Source organism: Macaca mulatta, chromosome 11 (assembly GCF_049350105.2).
Source record: "Macaca mulatta isolate MMU2019108-1 chromosome 11, T2T-MMU8v2.0, whole genome shotgun sequence".
Taxonomy (NCBI): Eukaryota; Metazoa; Chordata; class Mammalia; order Primates; family Cercopithecidae; genus Macaca; species Macaca mulatta.
This window is the reverse complement of record NC_133416.1, coordinates 128634273-128658667: the sequence shown is the minus strand read 5'-3', so window position 1 is coordinate 128658667 and position 24395 is coordinate 128634273. Positions and strand designations below refer to the sequence as shown.

The following is a 24395-nucleotide window of genomic DNA, read 5'->3' as shown; positions in this document are numbered from 1 at the left end:
ACTTTTTTCCGGGTAAGTAAATCCACAAAGTAGAGAAAACCAGACAGATAGTGCCACGGCCCTGTGGCCATGAGTGGAGTCAGCCCAGTCTGTCCTGATAGCTTTGCCAGGAATACCGACCAAGAAAGCAGAAATGGAAAGTTGGCCTGAGAGGAAGCCGAGCAGAGATCAGCTCCTGAACCCTTCCATGTTGCAGATGAGGGAGGCGGAGTGCAGAAAGGAAGGGAGGAGCTGATCCTTGTGGAACAATTCCCTTGAGCCACACTGTGTACTAGGGATTTCCATAGAGAAGATCGACTCGATAGCCACTTTCTAGGTAGGTCTGGCCGGCACCATTTCACAGATGAGAAAATCAAGAGGCTCAAGGTCCTCTGGGATCTGTATCCTTTCCTGATGACCTTCTCTTCCTGAGGTCTCAGGCCTCTCTTGGCTCCCCACCCCCCCCCCTTTTTTTTAAAGGCAGGATCTTGCTCTGTCCCTCAGGCTGGAGTATGGTGGCATGATCTCAGCTCACTGCAACCTCTGCTCCCGGATCCAAGTGATTCTCATGCCTCAACCCTCCAAGTAGCTGGAATTACAGGCATGTCCCATCACGCCTGGCTAATTTTTGTATTTTTAGTAGAGATGAGATTTCACCATGTAGGCCAGGCTGCTCTTGAACTCCTGACCTCAGGTGATCCGCCTGCCTTGGTCTCCCAAAGTGCTGGAATTACAGGCGTGAACCACTGTGCCCAGCGTTGGCTCCTTATCCTGGCAAATTATGCTCGTTTTCTGATGGAGTGGAGTCCACCTTCCCCCGGGAGGTTCTGGGATGGAAAGCATTTCTGAATAGTTTTGGACTCTGAGAAATAAGATTTAGAGTTATTATTTGTTTTCTTCCCTGATTGGACCCTTTTCTCAACAAAACCAAAATAATAAATAGACATCATGATGTGAGTTCTGTTAGATTTTGTGGGGCAGACCCCTGGCTGCTGCTTTCCCGGTCAGGGATGTTACTGATGAAAATGGGAAAGGGATTATTTTAGCTGCCAGTGTTTTCGGTTTCAGTCATGTTTGTAGTATTGCCACTGAAGTTTTTTTTTTTTTTTTTCAATTATGAAACATTTTAAGCATAGAGAAAAGCCAAAGTTTTGCTTTGTTTTTTTGGACTGGCTCGCTTTTTGGAAAGCTGGAAGGAGGCCCAGGAGGTGACGGAAATGGGGCAGAGTGGGGCGTCCTGGCTCTGCAGCCTCACCCTTCACCCAGCCTGCTCTTTTGGTTGGGGTGGGGTGGGGTGGTGGTGCTGGTGACAAACTATGCCCTGGGGAACTGAGAAATGCTGGGACTTGGTTCCTGTCCCCCGAGAAGCTCCCAGGTGAGTGGTCTCGGAGCCTTTTGGAAAAGATGAACAATTCTGACATCCTTTCCCTTTTGAAAGGAATGAAAGAAAATGAGAAGATTCTGGTGTGCCCCCACCCCCACCCCACCCCATCCTGAAAGCTGCTGAGCAACTATTTTTATGTTGCCTCTTTTTATCCTGGTGGCTTCTGTAAATAGTTGAGAGATGGCAGTTGCAGAGATAAAAATGCTAATCCCAACCTGGAAGAGAGAGAGGGACGGTGGTCCTTGGAGGAAAGCGGGGTGGGAGTCGGTGGGGAGGCCAAGGTGTTGCCCCTCTGCCCACGTGGCTTAGGCATGAGGCAGGAACCCAGTGGGTAGGGAAGGAGCATTGTGGGTGGTGCCTGAGAGAAGCTTCTGTTAGAGAAGTTTAAATGGGGAACTAGTGTTTTGCGGGGGCCAGGGTGCAGGAGGGAGAACACACTCCCTTTTGTTTTTGAAATGTGCTTTGGGGTATTGCCTTCAAGGCTTCTGGCAGAGAAATAGTTTATTTAGGTTCATCCCGGACAGTTCTGCCCTCAGGGTCCAGGTGTGGGGACATTGGGCCCCGCACAGCTGCAGAGCTGGCCCCCTGCGTTCTCCTCGTCCCTCAGCTGAGGAGGCTTACAGCTAGATTTAGCATGACGTCCAAAAGGTGGGGAGGAGGAGGGAGAGGGGCCGTGGGTGGCCCAGGCACCGATGCCTGTGGGTTTCGAGCTGGCCCTGTCCATCTCTGATTTGCCAAGAGCATGTTGAAGTCTTTTTCTTGTTCATCGCAAACTGAAATTCCAGTTGTTTTCCCACCTCTTGCTTTGGTTCAGTGAAAGATTGGGAGGGATGCAGTGGGGGAAGAGGAAGGAAGGAAGATGGTTTCCACACTTTATTTCCAAATACCTCCCTCCCCCAAACACATACCCAAACTCACCCACACATTCATAACTTCCTCACACTTCAAGGCTGGGGCTACCTGTGCACACCTGGCTTTATTTTTATTTTTTAAATTTAAAATTTTTCAAGACAGAGCATTTCTCTGTTGCTCAGGCTGGAATGCAATGGTGCAATCACAGCTCAATACAGCCCCAACCTCCTTGCCTCAAAGGATCCTCCCATCTCAGCCTCCCACGGAACTGGGACCACAGGTGTGCAGCACCACACTTGGCTAATTTTTAAGTTTTTTTTTTTTTTTTTTTTGTGGCGATGGGGTCTTGCTATGTTGCCCAAGCTGGTCTCGAATCCTGGCCTCAAGCAATCTTCCTGCCTCGGCCTCCCAAAGCACTAGCATTACAGGCATGAGCCACCACCGTGCATGGCTCACACCTTGCTTTAGATGCCTGACTGCGTGACTGGGGCCATTCTTTCAATGATATTTCATTATTGACTGAGTAATAGCTGCCTAAGAACTCTTAAGACAGTTGGCCCTGGCGAGCAGCAAGACAGGGGAGCTGCTTACTCTGTGAGCATCCAGGGCCGCAGGGGTCACTGGGCTGCAGGGCAGGCCAACTGGATCTCCTCCTGGTCCAACTGCGAGCCTGCCGGGCTGCCTGGATGAGGTCATCTCAACTTCTCTGAGTCTCACTGACTCCATCTGCAGCCTCTGTTGCGTTGATTGCAAAAGCCATGTGAGAATGTGCTCTTATGACACATGGAAGCAAGGATGTGAAATGATATGCATACGCTATTTTTAATTTTGTAAAATGTGATGCATATGGACAAGGGCTAGAGGGGAAGATGAAGAGTTAGCATGGCGGGATTAGAGATTTAAGATATTTTGTTTTAAAATAAATTGAAACCGGCTAGGCACAGTGGCTCATGCCTATAATCCCAGCACTTTGGGAGACCAAGGCAGGTGGATCACTTGAGCCCAGGGGTTTGAGACCAGCCTGGGCAACATGGTGAAACCCTGTCTCCACCAAAAAAATACAAAAATTAGCTGGGTATGAGATGTGGGTCCAGGGGAGGGTATGGCCCGTGGCAGGCAGCCTGTCCTCAGCTTCGGGGAGGCACTGGGGAGTGGTGAGGACTGTGGCGTGCCGGCCAGTGTGTCCGCTCCCCAGAGCTGCAGCGAGTGGTTGCCAGGATAGAACACAGGCCCAGTGCTCTCAGTGTGCAGTTCTTCAAGAGAATCTGTAAATTTGCACTTTTATCTGAAACCGCCTGGCTCTGAAATATTGGCATCTCATTCAAATTGTTATTTATTTATTTAGTGCCAGGATCTCATTCTGCCACCCAGGCTGGAGTGCAGTGGTGCAGTCATAGTTCACTGCAGCCTCCAACTCCTGGGCTCAAGCCATCCTCCCGCCTCAGCCTCCTGAGTAGCCGGGACTACAGGTGTAAGCTACCATGCCCAACTAATTAAATACTTTTTTTTGTAGAGATGGGGTCTCACTATGTTGCCCAGGCTGATCTTGAACTCTTAGCATCAAGTCATCCTCCCACCTTGGTCTCCCAGAGTGCTGGGATTATGGCCATGAACTACCTCTCCTTCAAAGAGCTTGAAACCTGGTGTAAGGCCAGTATATCGGTGGCCAGATGTCACCCAGAAGTCACCATTTGCAACGTTTTTGTTCTAGGGACTGTGATGGGGAGGGGGTCTCTGAAGCCTGAGATGTCTCTATTACCATCTGACAAGGGAGGGCCTTTGTTTTTGCGGACCCAGTCCTTTCAGTGGCCCCAAACCAAAGAGCACTGAAGGAGAACCGGTTGTAACAGTTGGTGTCACAATCTGATAACCCTGCTTAGCTGGACTAGGGCCCTGGGTCTGGAATGTTCCAGCACCTCCTCCGCGGATGCAGCTGAGCCTCTCAGGTCTCCCCCTTGAGCTTTGGGAAACGCCTCAGAGTCTGTGGCCTCCAAGGCAGCCAGCTCCTCCGAACCCCGCTGGTTGGGCGGGGTGGTGTATTGTCTTCCTAGAGAAGCCGTGACCAAGTCCCACACGCTGGGCAGCTTAAAGAACAGAGATATTAGGCAGGGTGCGTTGGCTTACACCTATAATCCCAGAACTTTGGGAGGCTGAGGCGGGTGGATCACCTGAGGTCAGTAGTTCGAGACCAGCCTGACCAACATGGTGAAACCCTGTCTCCACTAAAAATACAAAAATTAGCCGGACATGGCGGTGGATGCCTGTGATCCCAACTACTCAGGAGGCTGAGGCAGGAGAATCGCTTGAACTTGGGAGGTGGAGGTTGCAGGGAGCCGAAATTGCGCCATTGCACTCCAGCCTGGGGGACAGAGCAAGACTTCGTCATAAAAAAACAAACAAAACAAAAACAGAGATATATTTTGTATATTCTGGAGGCCAGAAGTCTGGGATCAAGCCTCGGCAGCGTTGGTCCCTTCTGAGGGCTCTGAGGGGAATCTGTCCCAGGCCTCTCTCCTGGCTGCTGGTGGCTGTTGATCATCTTTGATGCTCCTCGGCCTCCAGAAGGAGCACCATCTCCGCCTCCGCCTCTGCCTCCGCGTGGCCTTCCCCCTCTGTGCTGCCAGGCTGTGTGTCTACCTTTCGCCTTTATTGGACTAGGCCTGTTGGACTGGGGCCCACCCTAATGACCTCATTTTAACTTCATAATCTCTGTAAAGACCTGTCTCCAAATAAGGCCACATTCTGAGGTCCTGAGGGTTAGAACTGCCATATAACTTTTTTGGGGGACACAGTTCAACTCACAGCAGGGTCTGAGCCCAGTCCCTGTAGCATTGCCCTGGGCCGCCCTCGGCTCTCGTCATCATCATCCACTTCCCACTTGGCTCTGGCCCCTTCCAGCCCCTCCTCCCCCACTTCGTTCCTGTTCCAGGGCTCCAGACCCAGGGAACTTGTTTCTGTTGCCTCCACTCTCCCGCCTCTTTTCCACAGGGGGCCTTCTCAGAAGCCATTTCCCCTGCTGGGAACAAGTTCCTGCTCCCTTAGTACCTGCTCACCCTGTAGGTCTCAGCCTAACAGACGTTCACCAAGAGGGACCTTCTTTCACCCCCCGCCTCCCTTCAAATCTGAAGTAGTCCCCTCTGGTATTCTCTTTGCTCACATCCTGGTCTTCTGCCCCAGTCTATGTTTATAGATTAACTTGGGCCCTACTTTTTCTTTTTCAAGATGGAGTCTCACTTTGTCACCCAGGCTGGAGTGCAGTGGTGCAATCTTGCCTCCCCAACCTCTGCCTGCTGGGCTCAAGGGATTCTCCTGACTCAGTCTCTCAAGTAGCTGGGATTGCAGGCGCCTGCCACCACACCTGGCTAATTTTTGTATTTTTAGTAGAGACAAGGTTTCACCATGTTGACCAGGCTGGTCTTGAACTCGTGACCTCAGGTGATCCACCTGCCTCAGCTTCCCAAAGTGCTGGGATTCCAGGCGTGAGCTACCGCGCCCAGCCTTGTGCACCTGCTTTTAAATGTTGGTCCCCCTCACTGGACTGTCAGTCCCCTTGAGGGCAAAAACCACATCTGTTTTGTTTATCCAGCACATGATCATTGCTTTATAATTACTAGATGAAAGAACGAATGAACGAATGCATTTCCTTGAGGACCTCTGTGGGCCTCAGTTTCCCCATGTGAGACAGGGTGTGGCTGGCTGAGCCCATTTTCCCAGGGAGGACATTGATGTCCCGGGCAGGACATCATCCGTGGCCTTGGCAGGATCCTTGGAGCTGTTTTGGGCCTTTTTGTTGTGCTTGGGATGAGGCAACCTCAGGGGAGCCTGTACAGGTGTGTCTGGGCTTGGGAGCACCTCCTTGGCACCCACTGGCAGCTTGCCGCACGGGAGGCAGCGGACGCAGGTTGGAAACAGCCCCTAGGAAATGAGAAGGTGTTTCCTGGAGGCCTGCGCCACTCAGCTTCCTGGCAGAGGAAGGAGCGTTTCCCTCATCCTGGCCCAGGTCCCGGGGCCATCTGCTCCAGGAAGGCTCTGGTGGCTCGTGATGAGCTGCCCCGTAAGAGGGAACAGGGTAGAGGCACGGCCTTGGGGGATGGCCTCTGCCTGGATTTCATGGGAAAGGATGCAGGGCCAGGGCTGACATTTTGTCAAATCCAAGCAACTTTGCAAAAAAGTCCTCTCACTCTCCACCCCCTGGAATCGAATGCTTCACTGTCCTTCCCTGGCAGAGGGCCTGTCCTGTGAGGGTTACATGGCCAGGCGATTAGCTTGGTGCTGGATGCCTGATGAGAGCTCAGTTGAATGTTAGCCGTTGCTGTTTCTAGGCTAAACTATTGTCTTTTTGCATGATTTCTTTCTTCTGCACAGAGTGTTGGTAGCTTTCATCAGGTCTTTGTAGGGTCTGTGACTCCCAAACCATTCAGGACACTGGCCTAGACTCTGTAGGTGTCTGTGAGGCGAGAAGCCCCTGGATGCATCTCTTCCTGTCAGAGCCTGCAGCACTGAGGCCTGTGTCCCCGGGCCTCCTGTCTGCTGAGCTCTGGGGTTTCACGCCTGCCCTGCCAGCGCCGAGGTCCCCGCCCTGGGTTTGAGCCATCTCTCCTCTCCATCCTCCTCCAGACCGCAAAGGCCGAGACTCCATCAGAGCTGTGAGGGAGGCCAGGGCCAGATGCCAGCTTGCCAAGGAGGCCGATTAAAAACAGCCTTGCCGGGGGCAGATGGCTGGGTGCCCTTGGCCTGGTGTAGGCTTCGATAAGCAATTGTTTTCCTGTTGGTGAGAAAAAAAAAAAAAAATCTCCTTTGACTTTCCCAGGCACTGCTGGGCCTCATTTTCTTCTCAGGAACTCTTGCAGCCCTGTCAGAGGCAGCTCTAGGATGGGGGAGAGACTGACCGCCTGCCCTGGGGGACGCAGGCCGGGCTGAGAGACACACTCAAGAGCAGACCAGCTTGCTTGGACATCAGTCCTCGTGGGAACATTCCAGAGCATAGGCTACCTACCAGAGCAGGCCGTGGGCATCTGTATTAGTCCGTTTTCACACTGCTGATAAAGACATATCTGAGACTGGACAATTTATAACATAAAGAGGTTTAACTGGACTTATAGTTCCACGTGGCTGGGGAAGCACCACGATCATGGCAGAAGGCAAGGAGGAGCAAGTCCCGTCTTACATGGACGGCAGAAGGCAAGGAGGAGCAAGTCCCGTCTTACATGGACGGCAGCAGGCAGAGAGAATGAGGAAGACGCAAAAGCGGAACCCCCTGATAAAACCATCAGATCTCGTGAGACTTACTACCACGAGAACAGTATGGGGGAAACTGCCACCATGATTCAGTTGTCTCCCACCGGGTCCCTCCCACAACACACGGGAATTATGGGAGTACAATTCAAGATGAGATTTGGGAGGGGATGCAGAGTCAAACCATATCAGCATCCAACAGGTATTTGTTGAAGTAATAGTTTTTGAGCACTTAACCACTTGCCGGGCAGGATTCTGAGTGCTTGGTTCATCTAATCCTATGACTATGGGATGGGCACCAACTTTACAGGAGGTCAATGACCGTAGGCTATTGAGCTTGAGGGGATCCGAGTTTCCTCTTCTAAGAGATAAGGATCGTGAAAAGAAGTCAAGTAGCAGCAGCTAGGGCCACGGAGAAATATCGAACTTGAGTTGTATTCTCTCGTTGATGGGGAAGCTGAGACGGACAGAGTTGATTTCTTTCTTTCTCAGATCAGTAAGGGGGAATGAGGGACAGAGAAATAGGAGATAAGACCAACTGCTTCCCTCTCCTGACCTCCTGCCCCATCTGATCCCGTAGCATCCTAGGCCTTATCATCATAACTCCAATCATGGTTACAGGTATTTTCTTTCCTTTAAAGTTTTTTTTTTTTTTTTTTTTTTTTTTTTTTTTTTTTAGACAGTCTTACTCTGTTACCCAGGCTGGAGTGTGGTGGTGCAAACTCACCTCACTGCAACCTCTGCCTCCCGGGTTCAAGTGATTCTCTTGCCTCAGCCTCCTGAGTAGCTGGGACTACAGTACCTACCACCACGCCTGGCTAATTTTTGTATTTTTATTTTTTTATTTTATTTTATTTTATTTTATTATTTTTTTATTTTTGAGACGGAGTCTCGCTCTGCCGCCCAGGCTGGAGTGCAGTGGCTGGATCTCAGCTCACTGCAAGCTCCGCCTCCCGGGTTCACGCCATTCTCCTGCCTCAGCCTCCCGAGTAGCTGGGACTACAGGCGCCGCCACCTCGCCCGGCTAGTTTTTTGTATTTTTAAAGTAGAGACGGGGTTTCACCGTGTCAGCCAGGATGGTCTCGATCTCCTGACCTCGTGATCCGCCCGTCTCGGCCTCCCAAAGTGCTGGGATTACAGGCTTGAGCCACCGCGCCCGGCCAATTTTTGTATTTTTAGTAGCGATGGGGTTTCACCACATTGGCCAGGCTGGTCTGGAACTCCTAACCTCAAATGATCTGCCCGCTTTGGCCTCCCAAGGTGTTGGGATTATAGGTGTGAACCATTGCACCTGGCCTGAATGTGACTATTCTAGATACTTTATGTAACTGCAATCTTACAACACTTGTCCTTTAGTATCTGGCTCGTTTCACTTAGCATATATCTTCACAGTTCGTCTGTGTTGTAGCATGAGTCAGAGTTTCCTTCTTTATTGTGGCTGTATAGTATTCTGTTGTATGGCTCTGCCACGTTTTGTTTATTCATTCTTCTATTGATGGACACTTGGCTATACCTTTTGGCTATTGTTAATGATGTTGCTATGAACATTAGTGTACAAGTATCTGTTTGAATCCCTGCTTTCACTTCTTTTGGGTCTGTACCTAGGAGAGGAGTTGCTGGTTATATGATAACTCTATGTTTAACTGTTTGGGGAGCCAGCAGGCTGCCTCATTGTAGTTTGGATTTGCAGTTCTCTTACTATGAGGTTGAACATCTTGCCACATGATTGGACTCTTTGGCGTTCTCTTACCACACACTCTGTGTGCATGAGTCAGGCCCGTGACAGGGCTGGGATGTTGGGTTTTTCCCTTTTGTCTTTCCTGTTGGGCTTTCCCTGCCGCATGCTGGCATAGTAGCTATTCCATCAGTTCTTCTGAAAGGACCGTTCCGAGAGCACTGAGGGACAGTTTCTGCCTCTCAGCCAGATCCTCCAGGGAGCTCTGGCTTTCTGCTGTCTGTACCTTCCTCTCTGTTACCCCACTACCACCCAGTGTCATCAGAGATACCATTTTATTCATTCATAAAATCTCTACTGGGCCCCCACTCTTTTCCTGGGACATCTAGAGAGGCCCTTTTTTTTTCCTTTTTTTTGAGACGGAGTCTCCCTCTGTTGCCAGGCTGGAGTGCAATGGCGCAACCTCAGCTCACTGCAACCTCTGCCTCCCGGGTTCAAGCGATTCTCCTGCCTCAGCCTCTCGAGTAGCTAGGATTATAGGCATGTGCCACTACGCCTGGCTAATTTTTGTATTTTTAGTAGAGACGGGGTTTCACCATGTTGGCCAGGCTGGTCCAGAGAGACCCTTTGTGATGTGGGTGACTAGCACGAAGTGGCCATCATCCACAGGTGTCTGTCCACAAATGTACTCCCTGAATTCCAGCGGTACCTGTGACATTTGTCCAGCAGAATTTGTCAAACACGTTAACCAAAGGTTAATGTTCGGTCCCAGAGATGGTAAGAATTGACAGCCTAAGGGGATGTGTTAACCTTTTTTATTTTTATTTTTTGAGACGAGTCTCGTTCAGTCCCCCAGGCTGGAGTGCAGTGGCGCGATCTCGGCTCAGTTACTGCAGCCTCCACCTGCTGGGTTCAAGTGATTCTCCTGCCTCAGCCTCCTGAGTAGCTGGGATTACAGGTGCCCGCCACCACGCCCAGCTAATTCTGTATTTTTAGTAGAGATGGGGTTTCACCAGGTTGGCCAGGTTGGTCTTGAACTCCTGACCTCAGGTGATCCACCTGTCTTGGCCTCCCAACCTGCTGGGAGGATTACAGGTGTGAGCCACTGTGCCCGACATTTCTTTTTTTTTTTTTTTTTGAGACGGAGTCGCTCTGTGCCCCAGGCTGGAGTGCAGTGGCGTGATCTCGGCTCACTGCAAGCTCCGCCCCCCGGGTTCACGCCATTCTCCTGCCTCAGCCTCCTGAGTAGCTGGGACTACAGGTGCCCACCACCACGCGCGGCTAGTTTTTTGTATCTTTTAGTAGAGACGGGGTTTCACTGTGTTAGCCAGGATGGTCTCGATCTCCTGACCTCGTGATCCGCCCGCCTTGGCCTCCCAAAGTGCTGGGATTACAGGCTTGAGCCACCGCACCCGGCCAGTGTGCCCGACCTTTCTCTTTTTGTTTTTTGAGATGGAGTCCCACTCTGTCATCCAGGCTGAAGTGCAATGGTGCGATCTCAGCTCACTGCAACCTCCGCCTCCCGGGTTCAAGTGATTCTCCTGCCTCAGCCTCCTGAGTAGTTGGGATTACAGGTGTACATCACCACACCTGGCTAATTTTTGTATTTTTAGTAGAGATGGAGTTTCACCATGTTGGTCAGGCTGGCCTCGAAATTCTCACCTCGCGATCCACCTGCCTAGGCCTTCCAAAGTGCTGGGATTACAGGTGTGAGCCACCGTGCCCAGCCTTTTTTTAAAAAAATGAGATAAAAGTTCATATAATATAAAATTGACCATTTTGAAGTGTATAGTTCAGTGGCATTTAGTACATTCACAATGCTGTGCAACCATTACCTCTATCTACTTTCAAAACGTTTTAGTCACCCCAAAAGGAAACCCCGTACCCATTAAGCAGCCATTCCCCACACCCGCTAACGTCACCATTCCCATAGTCCTAGGCAACTGTTAGTCTACTTTCTGTCTCTATGGAGTTGTGTATTCCGAAAATTTCATATAAATAGAATCATATATATGTGACCTTTTGTGACTGGCTTCCTTCAGTTAGCATAATATTTTAGAGGTTCATCCATATTGTGGCATACTTGATTCCCCTGCAACCCTTTTTTTTTTTTTTTTTTTTTGAGACAGTCTTGGTCTATTGCTCAGGCTGGAGTGCAGTGGTATGATCTCAGCTCACTGTGACCTCTGCTTCCCGGGTTCCAGCGATTCTCCTGCCTTAGCCTCCTGAGTAGCTGGGATTACAGGCACACGCCACCGCGCCCAGCTAATTTTTGTATTTTTAGTAGAGACGAAGTTTCACCATGTTGGCCAAGCTGGTCTGGAATTCCTGGACTCAAGAGATCTGCCTGCCTCAGCCTCCCAAAGTGCTGGGATTATAGGTATGAGCCACTGCATCCAGCCCTGACCTGCATTTTTCATGCCTAGCATTTAAAAATATTTGAAATAATTGCTAATGTGAAAAAGTCAGGCAACCTTATTAACCTCCTTAGGGCTTCTCTTGGGAAAAAACAAAAGGAAAACCAGCAATAGTAGGCCCAAATTCCTGCTGAGCAACAATTGGCTGGAAGCAGCTATCAGTTCTGTAGGGGACACGTGTGCTACATTTGGGGGTTTTCTTATACTTGTTCCTATAGGAATTGAGTTAGGAATTGTTGTCATGGTGTATGAGAAGTAGTTCTGGCTACCTGGGAGGCTGAGATGGGAGGATCACTTGAGCCTAGCAGTTCAAGGGTGCAGTGAGCTATGAGTATGCCACTGTAGTTCAGCCTGGAGAGAGAGAGAGAGAGAGAAGAGAGAGAGGGGAGAGAGAGAGAGAGAGAGAGAGACCTTGTCTCAAAAAAAAAAAAAAGAAAAATAAAAAAATATAAGAAGATGCAGACTGTGCTTTTCTGTATAGACTCAGAGATCAGATCACACCATGTTTTGCAAGATTTTTTTAGGATGTCAACTGGAGGCAGGAATTAGACAGCAGCCCGGGCCAGGAGGAGAGGGGCTCCTTTCCTGCCCCTGCCCCTAGGAGCTGGGCCGGCTGACCCTTTCTCTCTCTGCAGGTGGCTCCGCTGCCGGATGGGAGTGTCCCAGTGTGCTGGATGAAGCTGGCGCATGCACCATGTCATCATGTGTCTCTAGTCAGCCCAGCAGCAACCGGGCCGCCCCCCAGGATGAGCTGCGGGGCAGGGGCAGCAGCAGCAGCCAAAGCCAGAAACCCTGTGAGGCCCTGCGGGGCCTGTCATCCTTGAGCATTCACCTGGGCATGGAGTCCTTCATTGTGGTCACCGAGTGTGAGCCGGGCTGTGCTGTGGACCTTGGCTTGGCCCGGGACCGGCCCCTGGAGGCCGATGGCCAAGAGGTCCCCCTCGACACCTCCGGGTCCCAGGCCCGACCCCACCTCTCCGGTCGCAAGCTTTCTCTGCAAGAGCGGTCCCAGGGTGGACTGGCAGCCGGCGGCAGCCTGGACATGAACGGACGCTGCATCTGCCCATCCCTGCCCTACTCGCCCGTCGGCTCCCCTCAGTCCTCGCCTCGGCTGCCCCGGCGGCCGACAGTGGAGTCTCACCATGTCTCCATCACGGGTATGCAGGTGCGTGAGCCGGTGGTGAGCCAGGTCCTAGGGGTCCCCGGTGCCCTTCCCTGCCCCCAGCAGGGTCTCTGTGGAAGGTTGGGCTCCCCCAGAAGGATTTGAGTGCCATAGTTGACCTAGGACTTGACTCCAGGGAACCTGGGGGGTGGCTGGGGCCAAAAAGGGGCCCTAGGGGGGTCGTGAATCAGCATGGGGAAGGGAAGGCGGTCAGCAAAGGGTAGGTTATGGAGCCGGTTACCAGTGTGGAGTGTAGGCCCCTGGGGCTTGTTCCTTCCGGGGGGCCCTGGGAAACAGCATAGAACAGCAGCCTCAGAGTCATCCCGCCAGGGGTGAGGGAGCTGGGGTGTTTATACTCATGGGTGAGGGCTGCTGGGGCGGGTGTGTGTGACCCGCTGGGGGTGTGGACAGAGCAGCTGCAGGGCCAGAGGGAGCCTCCAGCAGAGACCGAGGTGTGGGTGAAGGTGTGATGGAATGAGGTCGGTCACTGAGAGCCTGGCGACAACCCGCCTGGCCGAGCATGCGTTGGCACCAGGCACTGGGTTCAGCATTTCCTGTGCATTTCTCACAAGACCCTTACCGTAAACCCTGGCGGGGTAGATTAGAACTCAGATCCCCACCAGGGTTCACAGGGCCCTGTGTGGTCTGACCCTTTCCCACCCCTCCTTGCCATCTGCTGCCAGCTCCCTAAGCTCCCTCTGTTCCTGCCTTCGCATTCCTTGGAATCCAAGTTCTTACCCGCCTGGGGTCTTTATTCTCGCTGTTCCTTCTGATTGGAACCACCTCCCCCACCACCCCATGCCAACTTTGTAAGGCCTATTCCATCTAATGTCCAAGTCTCAACTCCAGTATCACCTCCTCCAAAAGGCTCCCCGGGCTACCTTCCCTAAAGCATCCTCCAGCCTCTCTCTGCCCCATGGCCCTATTTGCTTTCCTTTATAACATTCATCAGCATCTGATTATCTGTGTGTTGGTTTAGTTGTTTATTGCCTGTCTCCACCCAGCCAGAACGTAAGCTCCATAGGATCATTTCATCCACCCCCACACCCCATCCCATCCCCAGAGCCTAGCAGAGTACCTGGCACATTGTAGGAGCCCAAAAATATTTGTTGAAGGAATGAATGAATTTAATCGGAAGAAGGCCCAACATCAGAATGCCTTTCTAAAGGGGCTTTTTAATTGTTGTTGTTGTTGAGATGGAGGGTTGCTCTGTCACCCAGGCTGGAGTGCAGTTGCACGATTTTGGCTCACTGCAACTTCCGCCTTCCGGGTTCAAGCTATTCTCCTGCCTCAGCCTCACGAGTAGCTGGGACTACAGGTGTGCACCACCACGCCTAGTTAATTTTTGTATTTTTTTTTTTTAAGTAGAGATGGGGTTTTGCCATATTGGCCAGGCTGGTCTTGAACTCCTGACCTCAAGTGATCCACCTGCCTTGGCCTCCCAAAGTGCTGGGATTACGGAAATGAGCCACTGTGCCCGGCCAAAGGGGCTGATTTTGAAGCGGCTATAGGGACTACATTTTGAAGGCCAGGAAAAACTTTCATAATTGGAGATGGGGCCCTGGAGAGTTGAGAGGAGGGAGAATTCACAGCATGAACCAGAGACAGAACCGGGACCCATGAGCAACGGCTCCTTTTTAGCTTAGCTTCTTTCACGGCATCATGATTTTGAGATTTATCCATATTGTGGCGTATATCCGTAGTACCTTTTTACTGCTGAATAATTTCAATTGTATGGACGTACCACAGTTTGCTTATTCATTTACCTGAAGGACATTTGGATTGCTTCCAATTTTTTATTATTACAACTAAAGCTGTTATTAATATTTATATGCAAGTCTTTGTAAACACATTTTCACTTCCATAGGGTAGAATGGCCTGTGGTATGGTAGATGTTTGTTAAGAAACTGCCAAGGCCTGGTGCAATGGCTTATGTCTGTAATCCCAGCTACTTGGGAGACTGAGGTGGGAGGATCACTTGAGACCAGGAGTTTGAGACCAGCCTGGGCAACATAGCAAGACCCATCTCTACAAAAAACAAAACAGGCTAGGCGCAATAGCTCATGCCTGTAATCCCAGCACTTTGGGAGGCCAAGGCAGGAGGATCACCTGAGGTCAGGAGTTAGAGACCAGCCTGGCCAACATGGAGAAACCCCGTCTCTACTAAAAATACAAAAAAATCAGCTGGGTGTGGTGGTGGGTGCCTGTAATCCCAGCTATTTGGGAAGCTGAGGCAGGAGAATTGCTTGAACCTGGGAGGCGGAGGTTGCGGTAAGCCGAGATGGCACCACTGCACTCTAGCCTGGGCAACAAGAGCAAAACTCCATCTCAAAAAAAAAAAAAGAGCCAAAGTTTTAATTTTGGTGAAGTTCAATTTATCATTTGTTTCTTTTGTCTGTACCTTTTTCGTATTATCTAAGAAACCCTTGTCTACCCCAAGCTTGCACAGACTTGCTCTTCTTGTATCACTTTATGTTGTTTTTTTTTTTTTTTTTTTTTTTTTTTGAGACGGAGTCTCGCTCTGCCGCCCAGGCTGGAGTGCAGTGGCCGGATCTCAGCTCACTGCAAGCTCCGCCTCCCGGGTTCACGCCATTCTCCTGCCTCAGCCTCCCGAGTAGCTGGGACTACAGGCACGCGCCACCTCGCCCGGCTAGTTTTCTGTATTTTTTAGTAGAGACGGGGTTTCACCGTGTCGGCCAGGATGGTCTCGATCTCCTGACCTCGTGATCCGCCCGTCTCGGCCTCCCAAAGTGCTGGGATTACAGGCTTGAGCCACCGCGCCCGGCCCACTTTATGTTTTTACAGGACAATGTAGCCAAGGATTACTTGTTTGATTTAAGATTTACTTTTTATTTTTTATTTTTTATTTTTTTTGAGACGGAGTCTCGCTCTGTCGCCCAGGCTGGAGTGCAGTGGTCGGATCTCAGCTCACTGCAAGCTCCGCCTCCCGGGTCCACGCCATTCTCCGGCCTCAGCCTCCCGAGTAGCTGGGACTACAGGCGCCCGCCACCTCGCCCGGCTAGTTTTTTGTATTTCTTAATAGAGACGGGGTTTCACCGTGTTAGCCAGGATGGTTTCGATCTCCTGACCTCGTGATCCGCCCGTCTCGGCCTCCCAAAGTGCTGGGATTACAGGCTTGAGCCACCGCGCCCGGCCTTAAGATTTACTTTTTAAAACTAGGAACAACCTTCTAAAAAAAATGGGTTTTACCAGAGTCCAGAGTGTGTGCTTACATTTTGACAAAGTACAACAAGCAAAGTCAGTGCTGTTAGAAGTCAGGAGAGTGGCCACCTGGGGAAGGGCAGTGGTGGGAGTGGCTTCTGGGAGCTGGGGATGTTCTCTTTCTTGATTTGGGTTCTGGTTACCTGTGTGTGTTTAATTTGGAGAAATGTATCTAGTTGCAAACTTTTTTTTTTTTTTTTTTTTTTTTTTGAGATACAGTTTTACTCTGTTGCCCAGGCTGGAGTGCAATGGTACAATCTCTGCTCACTGCAACCTCTGCCTCCCTGGCTCAAGCAATTCTCGTGCCTCAGCCTCCTGAGTACCTGGGATTACAGGTGCCCACCACCATGCCTAGCTAATTTTTATATTATTTATAGAGACGGGATTTCACCATGTTGGCCAGGCTGGTCTGGAACTCCTGAACTCAAGTGATCCTCCCGCTTTGGCCCCCCAAAGGGCTTACAGGCGTGAGGCACCACACCTGGCCTCTAGTTGCAAACTTAAAATTCATTTTCCACGTGTCTCTGCTTACTCTCTAGGACTGTGTGCAGCTGAATCAGTATACCCTGAAGGATGAAATTGGAAAGGTAAATATCCCCGGAGCCAGGCTGGCTTTCTGCATTCGCTGGGGGCGTTCAGATACTGTAGAGGGAAGGGGGTAAAGCTGGGAGCAGGAGAGGAGTCTTTGAAGGCGAGGTTGGTGGAAAGGGTTTTGTCATTCATGATCTAGGTTTTTGGTTTAGTTTTGTTTTCTTGTATCTTAAAATTAAACATGTTTCTGCAGAAGCTCAGAAAGCTTCCAAAGAAATTCCATATCACCTTGGTGATAGTTACATCCCCATTACATTTGGGGTTTTGTTTCACCCCGAGGTACTCTGATATCTAGTTTTGCTTTTGTTTTAGCCAATTAGGGGGGAGGTATCATTACCATGGTCAAATATCTGAACGCCAATAGAAAACAAGTAAGTAATATAAAGGAGTGAGGCATGCCAGCTCTAAGGTAGTAGGGAGTGGTAAGGACTGTGGCAAACCATCAACATATGGAAATGAGGGCTACATATAGCTAGATCTTTCCATTTTTTCAAAAGAAACTAGGAATCTTGATTTTTTTTTTGATACAGGATCTTGCTCTGTCACCAAGCCTGGAGTGCAGTGGTGCAATCTCGGCTCACTGCAACCTCTGCCTCCTGGGCTTAAGTGATTCTCCTGCCTCAGCCTCCCAAGTAGTTGGGACTACAGGTGCGCACCACCACACCTGGCTAATTTTTGTAATTTTTGTAGAAACGGGGTTTCACTATGTTGCCCAGGCTGTTCTCAAACCTGACCCCAAGTGATCTGCCCACCTCAGCCTCCCTAAGTGCTGGGATTACAGGTGTAAGCCACCATGCCTGGCAAGGAATATAGATTTTTATATCAGACTGTTTTACTGTTTTTTTTTTTTGAGACTGAGTTTCACTATGTCGCCCAGGCTGGAGTGCTGTGCTGCAATCTCAGCTCACTGCAGCCTCTGCTTTCCAGGTTTAAGTGGTTCTCATGCCTCAGCCTCCCAAGTAGCTGGGATTACAGGTGCCTGCTACCATGCCCTGGCTAATTTTTGTATTTTTAGTAGAGATGGGGTTTTGCCATGTTGGCCAGGCTGGTCTCGAACTCCTGACCTCAAGTGATCCGCCTGCCTTGGCCTCCCAAAGTAGGTATGAGCCACCGTGCCCAGCCCAGATCTTTCCATTTTTAAATCTTGGCAACTAATCCAAACTTTGTAAAAACCTAGGCTCCAACAAAATACAGTTGCGGGACAGATTTGACCAATGGGCTGCCGGTTTGCAACGTCTGTATTAGGGTTCTCATTTTGCAGATCTTAACTTCTGGATAGTATGTCATGGGCATCTCCCTTTATCCAGGGCTCATATGGTGTCGTCAAGTTGGCCTACAATGAAAATGACAATACCTACTATGTGAGTATCCGCATTCTCCTCCCTGCCCCCCTCTTTATCCACAGAAGAGCCTCCTTTCCAGCACTCAGCTTCCTGGAAAGTTTTCATAGCTGTTGTCCCATTTTATTCTTAGGTCATGTTTATTTTGTGCCTCAGGAAGGAAGTGGTATGCCCATTTTACAGATGGGAAAACAGGGAGGTGAGGGGATTGGCCCAGAAAGAGTTACCCATTCAGCAAAAGCCTTTTATGCCCTTCCTCTGAGCTGTCATCTCTGCATCCTCCATAGTACTGAGAACAAGGCAGCAGTGAGACAGATACCTGCGTGGGTGGCTTTGGAGTCAGTCCAGCGTAGGTTCGAACCTGACTCTATCGTGTGCCAACCATGTGACCTTGACAAGTGATATTTCCCCATGTGTAAAACAGCTGAGCCTCAGTTTCCCCATGTGTAAAACAACCAGTCCTGCCCCTCCTTTGCCCATCGCTCCAGCTCACTTGTGTTTTGATTCGATGGCAGCAAGTCCCGAGGCTCGTGGTTTCCCAGCTGAGAGAGGTGACCGTGAACCTCAGGAACAGCTCAGAGCTGGAGGCATGCACCCCAGGAGTCTAGCCTCCCTACAACCCTTGGCCGCTTGACCCCCTCTGGTAATGAGGGACTCACTCCGTTGTCCTGAACCTGCCGGGGGCCAGGAGCTTGGGCCGGCCTTGGAGTAGACGAACCCCCACTTCGCCCTCCTTCCCCTTCTCCTCCCTGCTTTAACCCGGACCTGGGGTCTTCTTTTCCTGCAGGCAATGAAGGTGCTGTCCAAAAAGAAGCTGATCCGGCAGGCCGGCTTTCCACGTGAGTTTGGCGGGCCTTTGTTCTTAGGTACAGGGGCTGAGGCAAGACAGGGCGGAGCCTTCTGAATGGGAACCGTTGCATCGGGCATGGTGGCGGGTGCCTGTAGTTCCAGCTACTTGGGGGGCTGAGGCACGAGAATTGCTTGAACCTGGGAGGAGGAGTTTGCAGTGAGCCAGGATCGCGCCACTGCACTCCAGCCTGGGCGACACAGCAAGACTCTGTCTCAAAAAATAATAAAATAAAAATATTTATTAAAGTGATATAGGTATCAAGTCAAAAAATCCAATAGAGGAAAACGCTCTGGCAATTCCTCAGAAAGTTAAACATGGGATTACCATATGACTCAGTAATTTCACTCCCACTTATATATACCCAAGAGGATGGAACATCCATGTTCACACTGGAGCTTGTATGTGAATGTTCATAGCAGGTTTAGTCAAATAACTAAAAAGTGGAAATAGCACACACGGCCTCAGAGAAGGAAGAGAGTATATATGCATCCAATGGAATATTATTCAGCCCTTAAAAGTAATGAAGTACCAATTCATGCCCCAACACAGAGGGGTCTTAAAGACATTACACTAAGTGAAAGAAGCCTAATGCAAAAGGTCACAAATTATGTGATTCTATTTATGTGAAATACCCAGAATAGGCCAATCCATACGAGCAAAAGTAGATTTGTGATTGCTAGGGGCTCTGGGAAACGGGGAATGAGGGGTGAATGCTGATAGATATCAGATATATATAGAGATATTTACAGAGGCATTGAAATATTCTGCAGTTGGCCAGGCACGGTGGCTCACGCCTGTAATCCTAGCACTCTGGGAGGCCGAGGCGGGTGGATCACTTGAGGTCAGGAATTCAAGACCAACCTGGCCCAACATGGTGAAGCCCTGTCTCTACTAAAAATACAAAAACTAGCCAAGTGTAGTGGTGTGTGCCTGTAGTCCCAGCTACTCGGGAGGCTGAGGCAGGAGAATTGCATGAACCCAGGAGGAGGAGGTTGCAGCGAGCTGAGATCATGCCACTGCACTCCAGCCTGGGTGACAGAGCAAGACTCCGTCTCAAAAAAAAAAAAAAAAAAAAAAAAAAATTATGCAATAGATAATGGTGATAGTTGCACAACCTTGTCAGTGCACTAAAAACCACTAAAATACACATTTTAAAATGGTAAATTTAGCTGGGCGCGGTGGCTCACGGCTGTAATCCTAGCACTTTGGGAGGCTGAGGTGGGTGGATCACGAGGTCAGGGGTTCAAGATCATCCTGGCCAATATGGTGAAACCCTGTGTCTACTAAAAAATACAAAAATTAGCCGGGCGTGGTGGCACGCACTTGTAAATCCCTGGCTACTTGGGAGGCTGAGGCAGGAGAATCGCTGGAACCTGGGAGGTGGAGGTTGGAGTGAGCTGAGACTGCGCCACTGCACTCCAGCCTGGGCGACAGAGCGAGACTCCATCTCTCAAAAAAAAAAAAAAAAAGGATAAATTAAAAACATGTAAATGCCAGATATTTGAATTATATCTACTCCCCTGCCCCCCCCCCAAAAAAAAAAGGCCAGAGCACAGGAGGGCTCATCATGGAGAACAGTTTCTTGCTGACCTCTTTCCTTCTCCTATAGGCAACCTTGACTTTTAGCACTTTTAGTTGCCGGTAGCTCCTGTGTGTGGTCAGATGATAGGCCTGCAGGTGAGCGTATCGGAGGCTGCTTCAACATAAGCTCCCTGCCAGCATTGCTGGGCAAAATGTCAGCTTGGGCCAAAAAGAGAAATTAGGTAAGAACAAACAGCTGGGCGTGGTGGCTCACGCCTGTAATCCCAGCACTTTGGGAGGCCGAGGCGGGTGGATCACGAAGTCAGGAGTTCAAGACCAGCCTGGTCAAGATGGTGAAACTCCGTCTCTACTAAAAATACAAAAAAGTAGCCGGGCATGGTGGGCGCCTGTAATCCCAGCTACTCAGGAGGCTGAGGCAGAGAATTGCTTAAACCTGGGAAACAGAGGTTACACTGAGCCGAGATCACGCCACTGTACTCCAGCCTAGGCGACAGAGGGAGACTCCAATTCAAAAAAAAAAAAATAACAAACCCCATCCTAACAGTAGGACCCTGGTTTATCCTGCTTGTCCAAACGCTGCGCCAGGCCATGATCCTTGCATCACTATGATCAATTTTTGACATCTGCTTCTGACTTCTTCTGGTAGAGGATTTCGCTCGCTTAAACACTCCTTCTTACCTCCTGTCTTCAAATAACAAATGGTGTCCTGTAACAATGTACCAGAGACTGGGTGGCTTCACCAACAGACATTTATTTCTCACACTTCCTTTTTTTTTTTTTTGAGACAGAGTCTTGCTCTGTCACCCACGCTGGAGTGCAGTGGCCGGATCTCAGCTCACTGCAAGCTCCTCCTCTCAGATTCACACCATTCTCCTGCCTCAGCCTCCTGAGTAGCTGGGACTACGGGCGCCCGCCACCTTGCCCGGCTAGTTTTTTGTATTTTTTAGTAGAGACAGGGTTTCACCGTGTTAGCCAGGATGGTCTCGATCTCCTGACCTCGTGATCCGCCCGTCTCAGCCTCCCAAAGTGCTGGGATTACAGGCTTGAGCCACCACGCCCGGCCTATTTCTCACACTTCTGGAGGCTGGTTCATAGCACCATCTCAGGCCGGGTGCAGTGGCTCACGCCAGCACTTTGGGAGGCCATGGTTGGCAAATCGCTTGAGCCCAGGAGTTTGAGACCAGTGTGGGCAATGTAGTGAGACCCCTGTCTCTACCAAAAATTTAAAAATTAGCTGGACATGGTGGTGTGCACCTGTAGTCCTAGCTACTCGGGAGGCTGAGGCAGGAGGATCACTTGAGCCTGGGAGTTTGAGGCTGCAGTGATTCTTGATTGTGCCACTGCACTCCAGCCTGGTAGACAGACCCTGTCTCAAAACAAACAGACATAGGTAGTGCCTTACTGCATCCTTACATGGCAGAGGAGCTAGACAGCTCTTTGGGGTCTTTTGTTTTGTTTTGTTTTGAGATGGAGTCGTGGAGTCTCGCTCTGTCACCAGGCTGGAGTGCAGTGGCACAATCTCGGCTCACTGCAACCTCCGCCTCCTGGGTTCAAGTGGTTCTCCTGCCTCAGCCTCCCAAGTAGCTGGGACTACAGGCGGGCACCACCACGCCTGAATAATTTTTGTATTTTTAGTAGAGACGGGGTTTCACCACGTTGGCCAGGATGGTCTCGATCTCCTGACCTCATGATCCACCCGCCTCGGCCTCCCAGAGTGCGGGGATTCCAGGCCTGAGCCACTGCACCTAGCCTGGGGTCTCTTTTATAACAGCACTAATCTCATTCATGAGAGCTCTACCCTCGTGACCTGCTCTCCTCCCAGAGGTCCCGTCGCCTAATACCATCACACTGGGGATTAGGTTTTGACATAGGAATTTTGGAGGAGCACAAACATCCTGACCATAGCACCTCCCTTTCCCCAGCAGGCAGTGGAACGCTCTCCTGATGGTCCGCTCCTCTGTGGACACACACCCACCACTTCCCCCTCTTTCCAGCTGTATGGCGAGTGTCTGCCATCTCCCCACGCCCTCTCTTTTCCTTTGAACTCAGCTTTCCTCCTTTCACATCCTCCCTCTGACACCTGTACTTTTGCCTTTCCTTTTCCAAGGCCGATCACATCCCTGTTCTATTCTGTTAGTCACACTTAGAGCCTTACGTACATGGGATGTGTGCCATCGTGAGGGTTTTCACTGTGGGCCTGTACATCCTTGTGACTGCCTATTATTTACTGCAGGATCAAGCACTGGCCTGAGTGCCTCTCCCTTCTGTATAGCCTTTTGTTTTTCTCTCCTGATGCTTGCTTCTTTTCTTCTCCCTGGCTTCATTTTACGTCTGTGCTATTTCAGTTTTTTTTTTTTTTTTTTTTGTTTTTTTTAGATAGGGTCTCAGTCTGTCACCCAGGCTGAGTGCAGTGGCATGATCACAGCTCACTACAGGCTTGACCTTCCTGGGCTCAGGTGATCCTCCCACCCCAGCCTCTTGAGTAGCTGCGACCACAGGCACATGCCACCATACCTGGCCAATTTTTTGTGATTTTTGTAGAGTTGGGGTTTCTCCTTGTTGCCCAGGCTGGTCTTGAACTCCTGGGCTCAAGCCATCCCCCCACCTCAGCCTTCCAAAGTGCTGGGATTTCAGGCGTGAGCCACAGCGCCCAGCCGGCCATCTGTGCTATGAGTTAAGGAGTAAGAGTTAATGTTTATGTCCATTTTGTGGACTATAAAAACTGAGCCCAGAGAGGGGAAGTGATTGATGCACCCTGGGTGTTGAGATTGCTGAGCTAGACTGCAGTTGCCTCAGCACTCCTGCCTTTCACTGTGGACTGGGGCATGGACTGGGGATGTGGCAGGAAGGAGGGAATTCACAGGACGGCCGAGGGCTCCGCCCTCACTCACTTCCAGCGGCAGAGGAGACAGAGGAGGAGAGGGCTAGTTAAAGCCCCTGGTGGCAGCAGCCCCTCCAGCCCTGCGGAGACCCTCCCCCTTTTGGCATCCCACCTGCAGCTGCCCTCTGCGGAGGAAAGTCTCTTTGCCCTGACCCTGGGTCTGCTTTTGTTTCCTTCAGGCCGCCCCCCACCCCGAGGCACCCGGCCAGCTCCTGGAGGCTGCATCCAGCCCAGGGGCCCCATTGAGCAGGTGTACCAGGAAATCGCCATCCTCAAGAAGCTGGACCACCCCAATGTGGTGAAGCTGGTGGAGGTAAGGGTGGAGGCGCCGAGGAGGGCGGGAGGCCCTGGCTTTGCTAATACCCAGACACCCCGCTGCTGGTTTCCAGGGAGAGCCAAGTCACACCAGACTGCTCACTGCAGGCCTGAGTTGTATTTACTGCTCCCTAAGACGATTTATTACTCACATTAACTATTTTTTCCCTTCTGTCTTTTGCCTGCTTTGTTTTTGTGTCAGGTATTTATTGCTCTCATTTTACGGACAAATTGAGGCTCAGAGGGATCCCTTCACCCATTTCTGTCTCTTTGAAGCTGGTTCTCTTTCTACTTACACATATGGGTAGTTGTAGTGCAAAAGCAGCCACACACATGATGGAAACACATGGCATGACTGTGTTCCAGTAAAACTTTATTTACAAAAACAAGTCCAGGCGCAGTGGCTCATGCTTGTAATCACAGCACTCTGGGAGGCCGAGGTGGGCAGATCACTTGAGATCAGGAGTTTGAGACCAGCCTGGCCAATATGGTGAAACCCCGTCTCTGCTAAAAATACAAAACAAACAAACAAACAAACCAGGCAGAGGGCTGAATTCAGCCCACATGCCATAGTTTGCCAGTCCCTGCTCTAGATCAGCAGTTCTCATACTTTTTGGTCTCAGCAATTAAAAATACAAAAAAATTAGCTGGGTATGGTGGCGGATGCCTGTAATCCCAGCCATTTTGGGAGGCTGAGGCAGGAGAATTGCTTGAACCTGGGAGGCAGAGGTTGCAGCGAGCTGAGATCATGCCACTGCACCCCAGCCTGGACGACAAGAGTGAAACTCTGTCTCAGAAATAAAACAATTTTTTTGAAGACTCAAAAGTATATGAGTTATATTTAGTAATATCTACCACATTATAATTTAAAACTGAGAAAATTTAAACTATTAATTATTTAAAAACAACAGGCTGGGCACGATGGCTCATGCCTATAATTCCAGCACTTT

The 24395-nt window shown here is 50.3% G+C and overlaps 1 protein-coding gene across 50 annotated transcripts in view; it reads left to right on the top strand.

Moving 5' to 3' along the window:
* Window positions 1–24395, top strand: part of CAMKK2 (calcium/calmodulin dependent protein kinase kinase 2) — a 56693-nt gene that overhangs the window by 6689 nt on the left and 25609 nt on the right. For 13 of the 50 annotated variants that reach the window (XR_003720845.2, XR_013401599.1, XM_028829999.2 and 10 more), the window contains exons 2-6: window positions 12178–12707; window positions 16466–16513; window positions 17825–17878; window positions 18645–18696; window positions 23310–23443. Coding sequence is in view for 47 of the 50 variants with exons in the window: in XM_028829999.2 (XP_028685832.1) it covers window positions 12237–12707; window positions 16466–16513; window positions 17825–17878; window positions 18645–18696; window positions 23310–23443 (759 nt within the window). In the remaining 3 variants the exon portion in view is untranslated. Of the gene's footprint in view, window positions 1–210; window positions 317–7412; window positions 7653–11254; window positions 11506–12177; window positions 12708–16465; window positions 16514–17824; window positions 17879–18644; window positions 18697–23309; window positions 23450–24395 lie in introns of those variants that run through there. The other 37 variants (XR_013401600.1, XM_077955511.1, XM_077955533.1 and 34 more) reach the window with 10 other exon arrangements.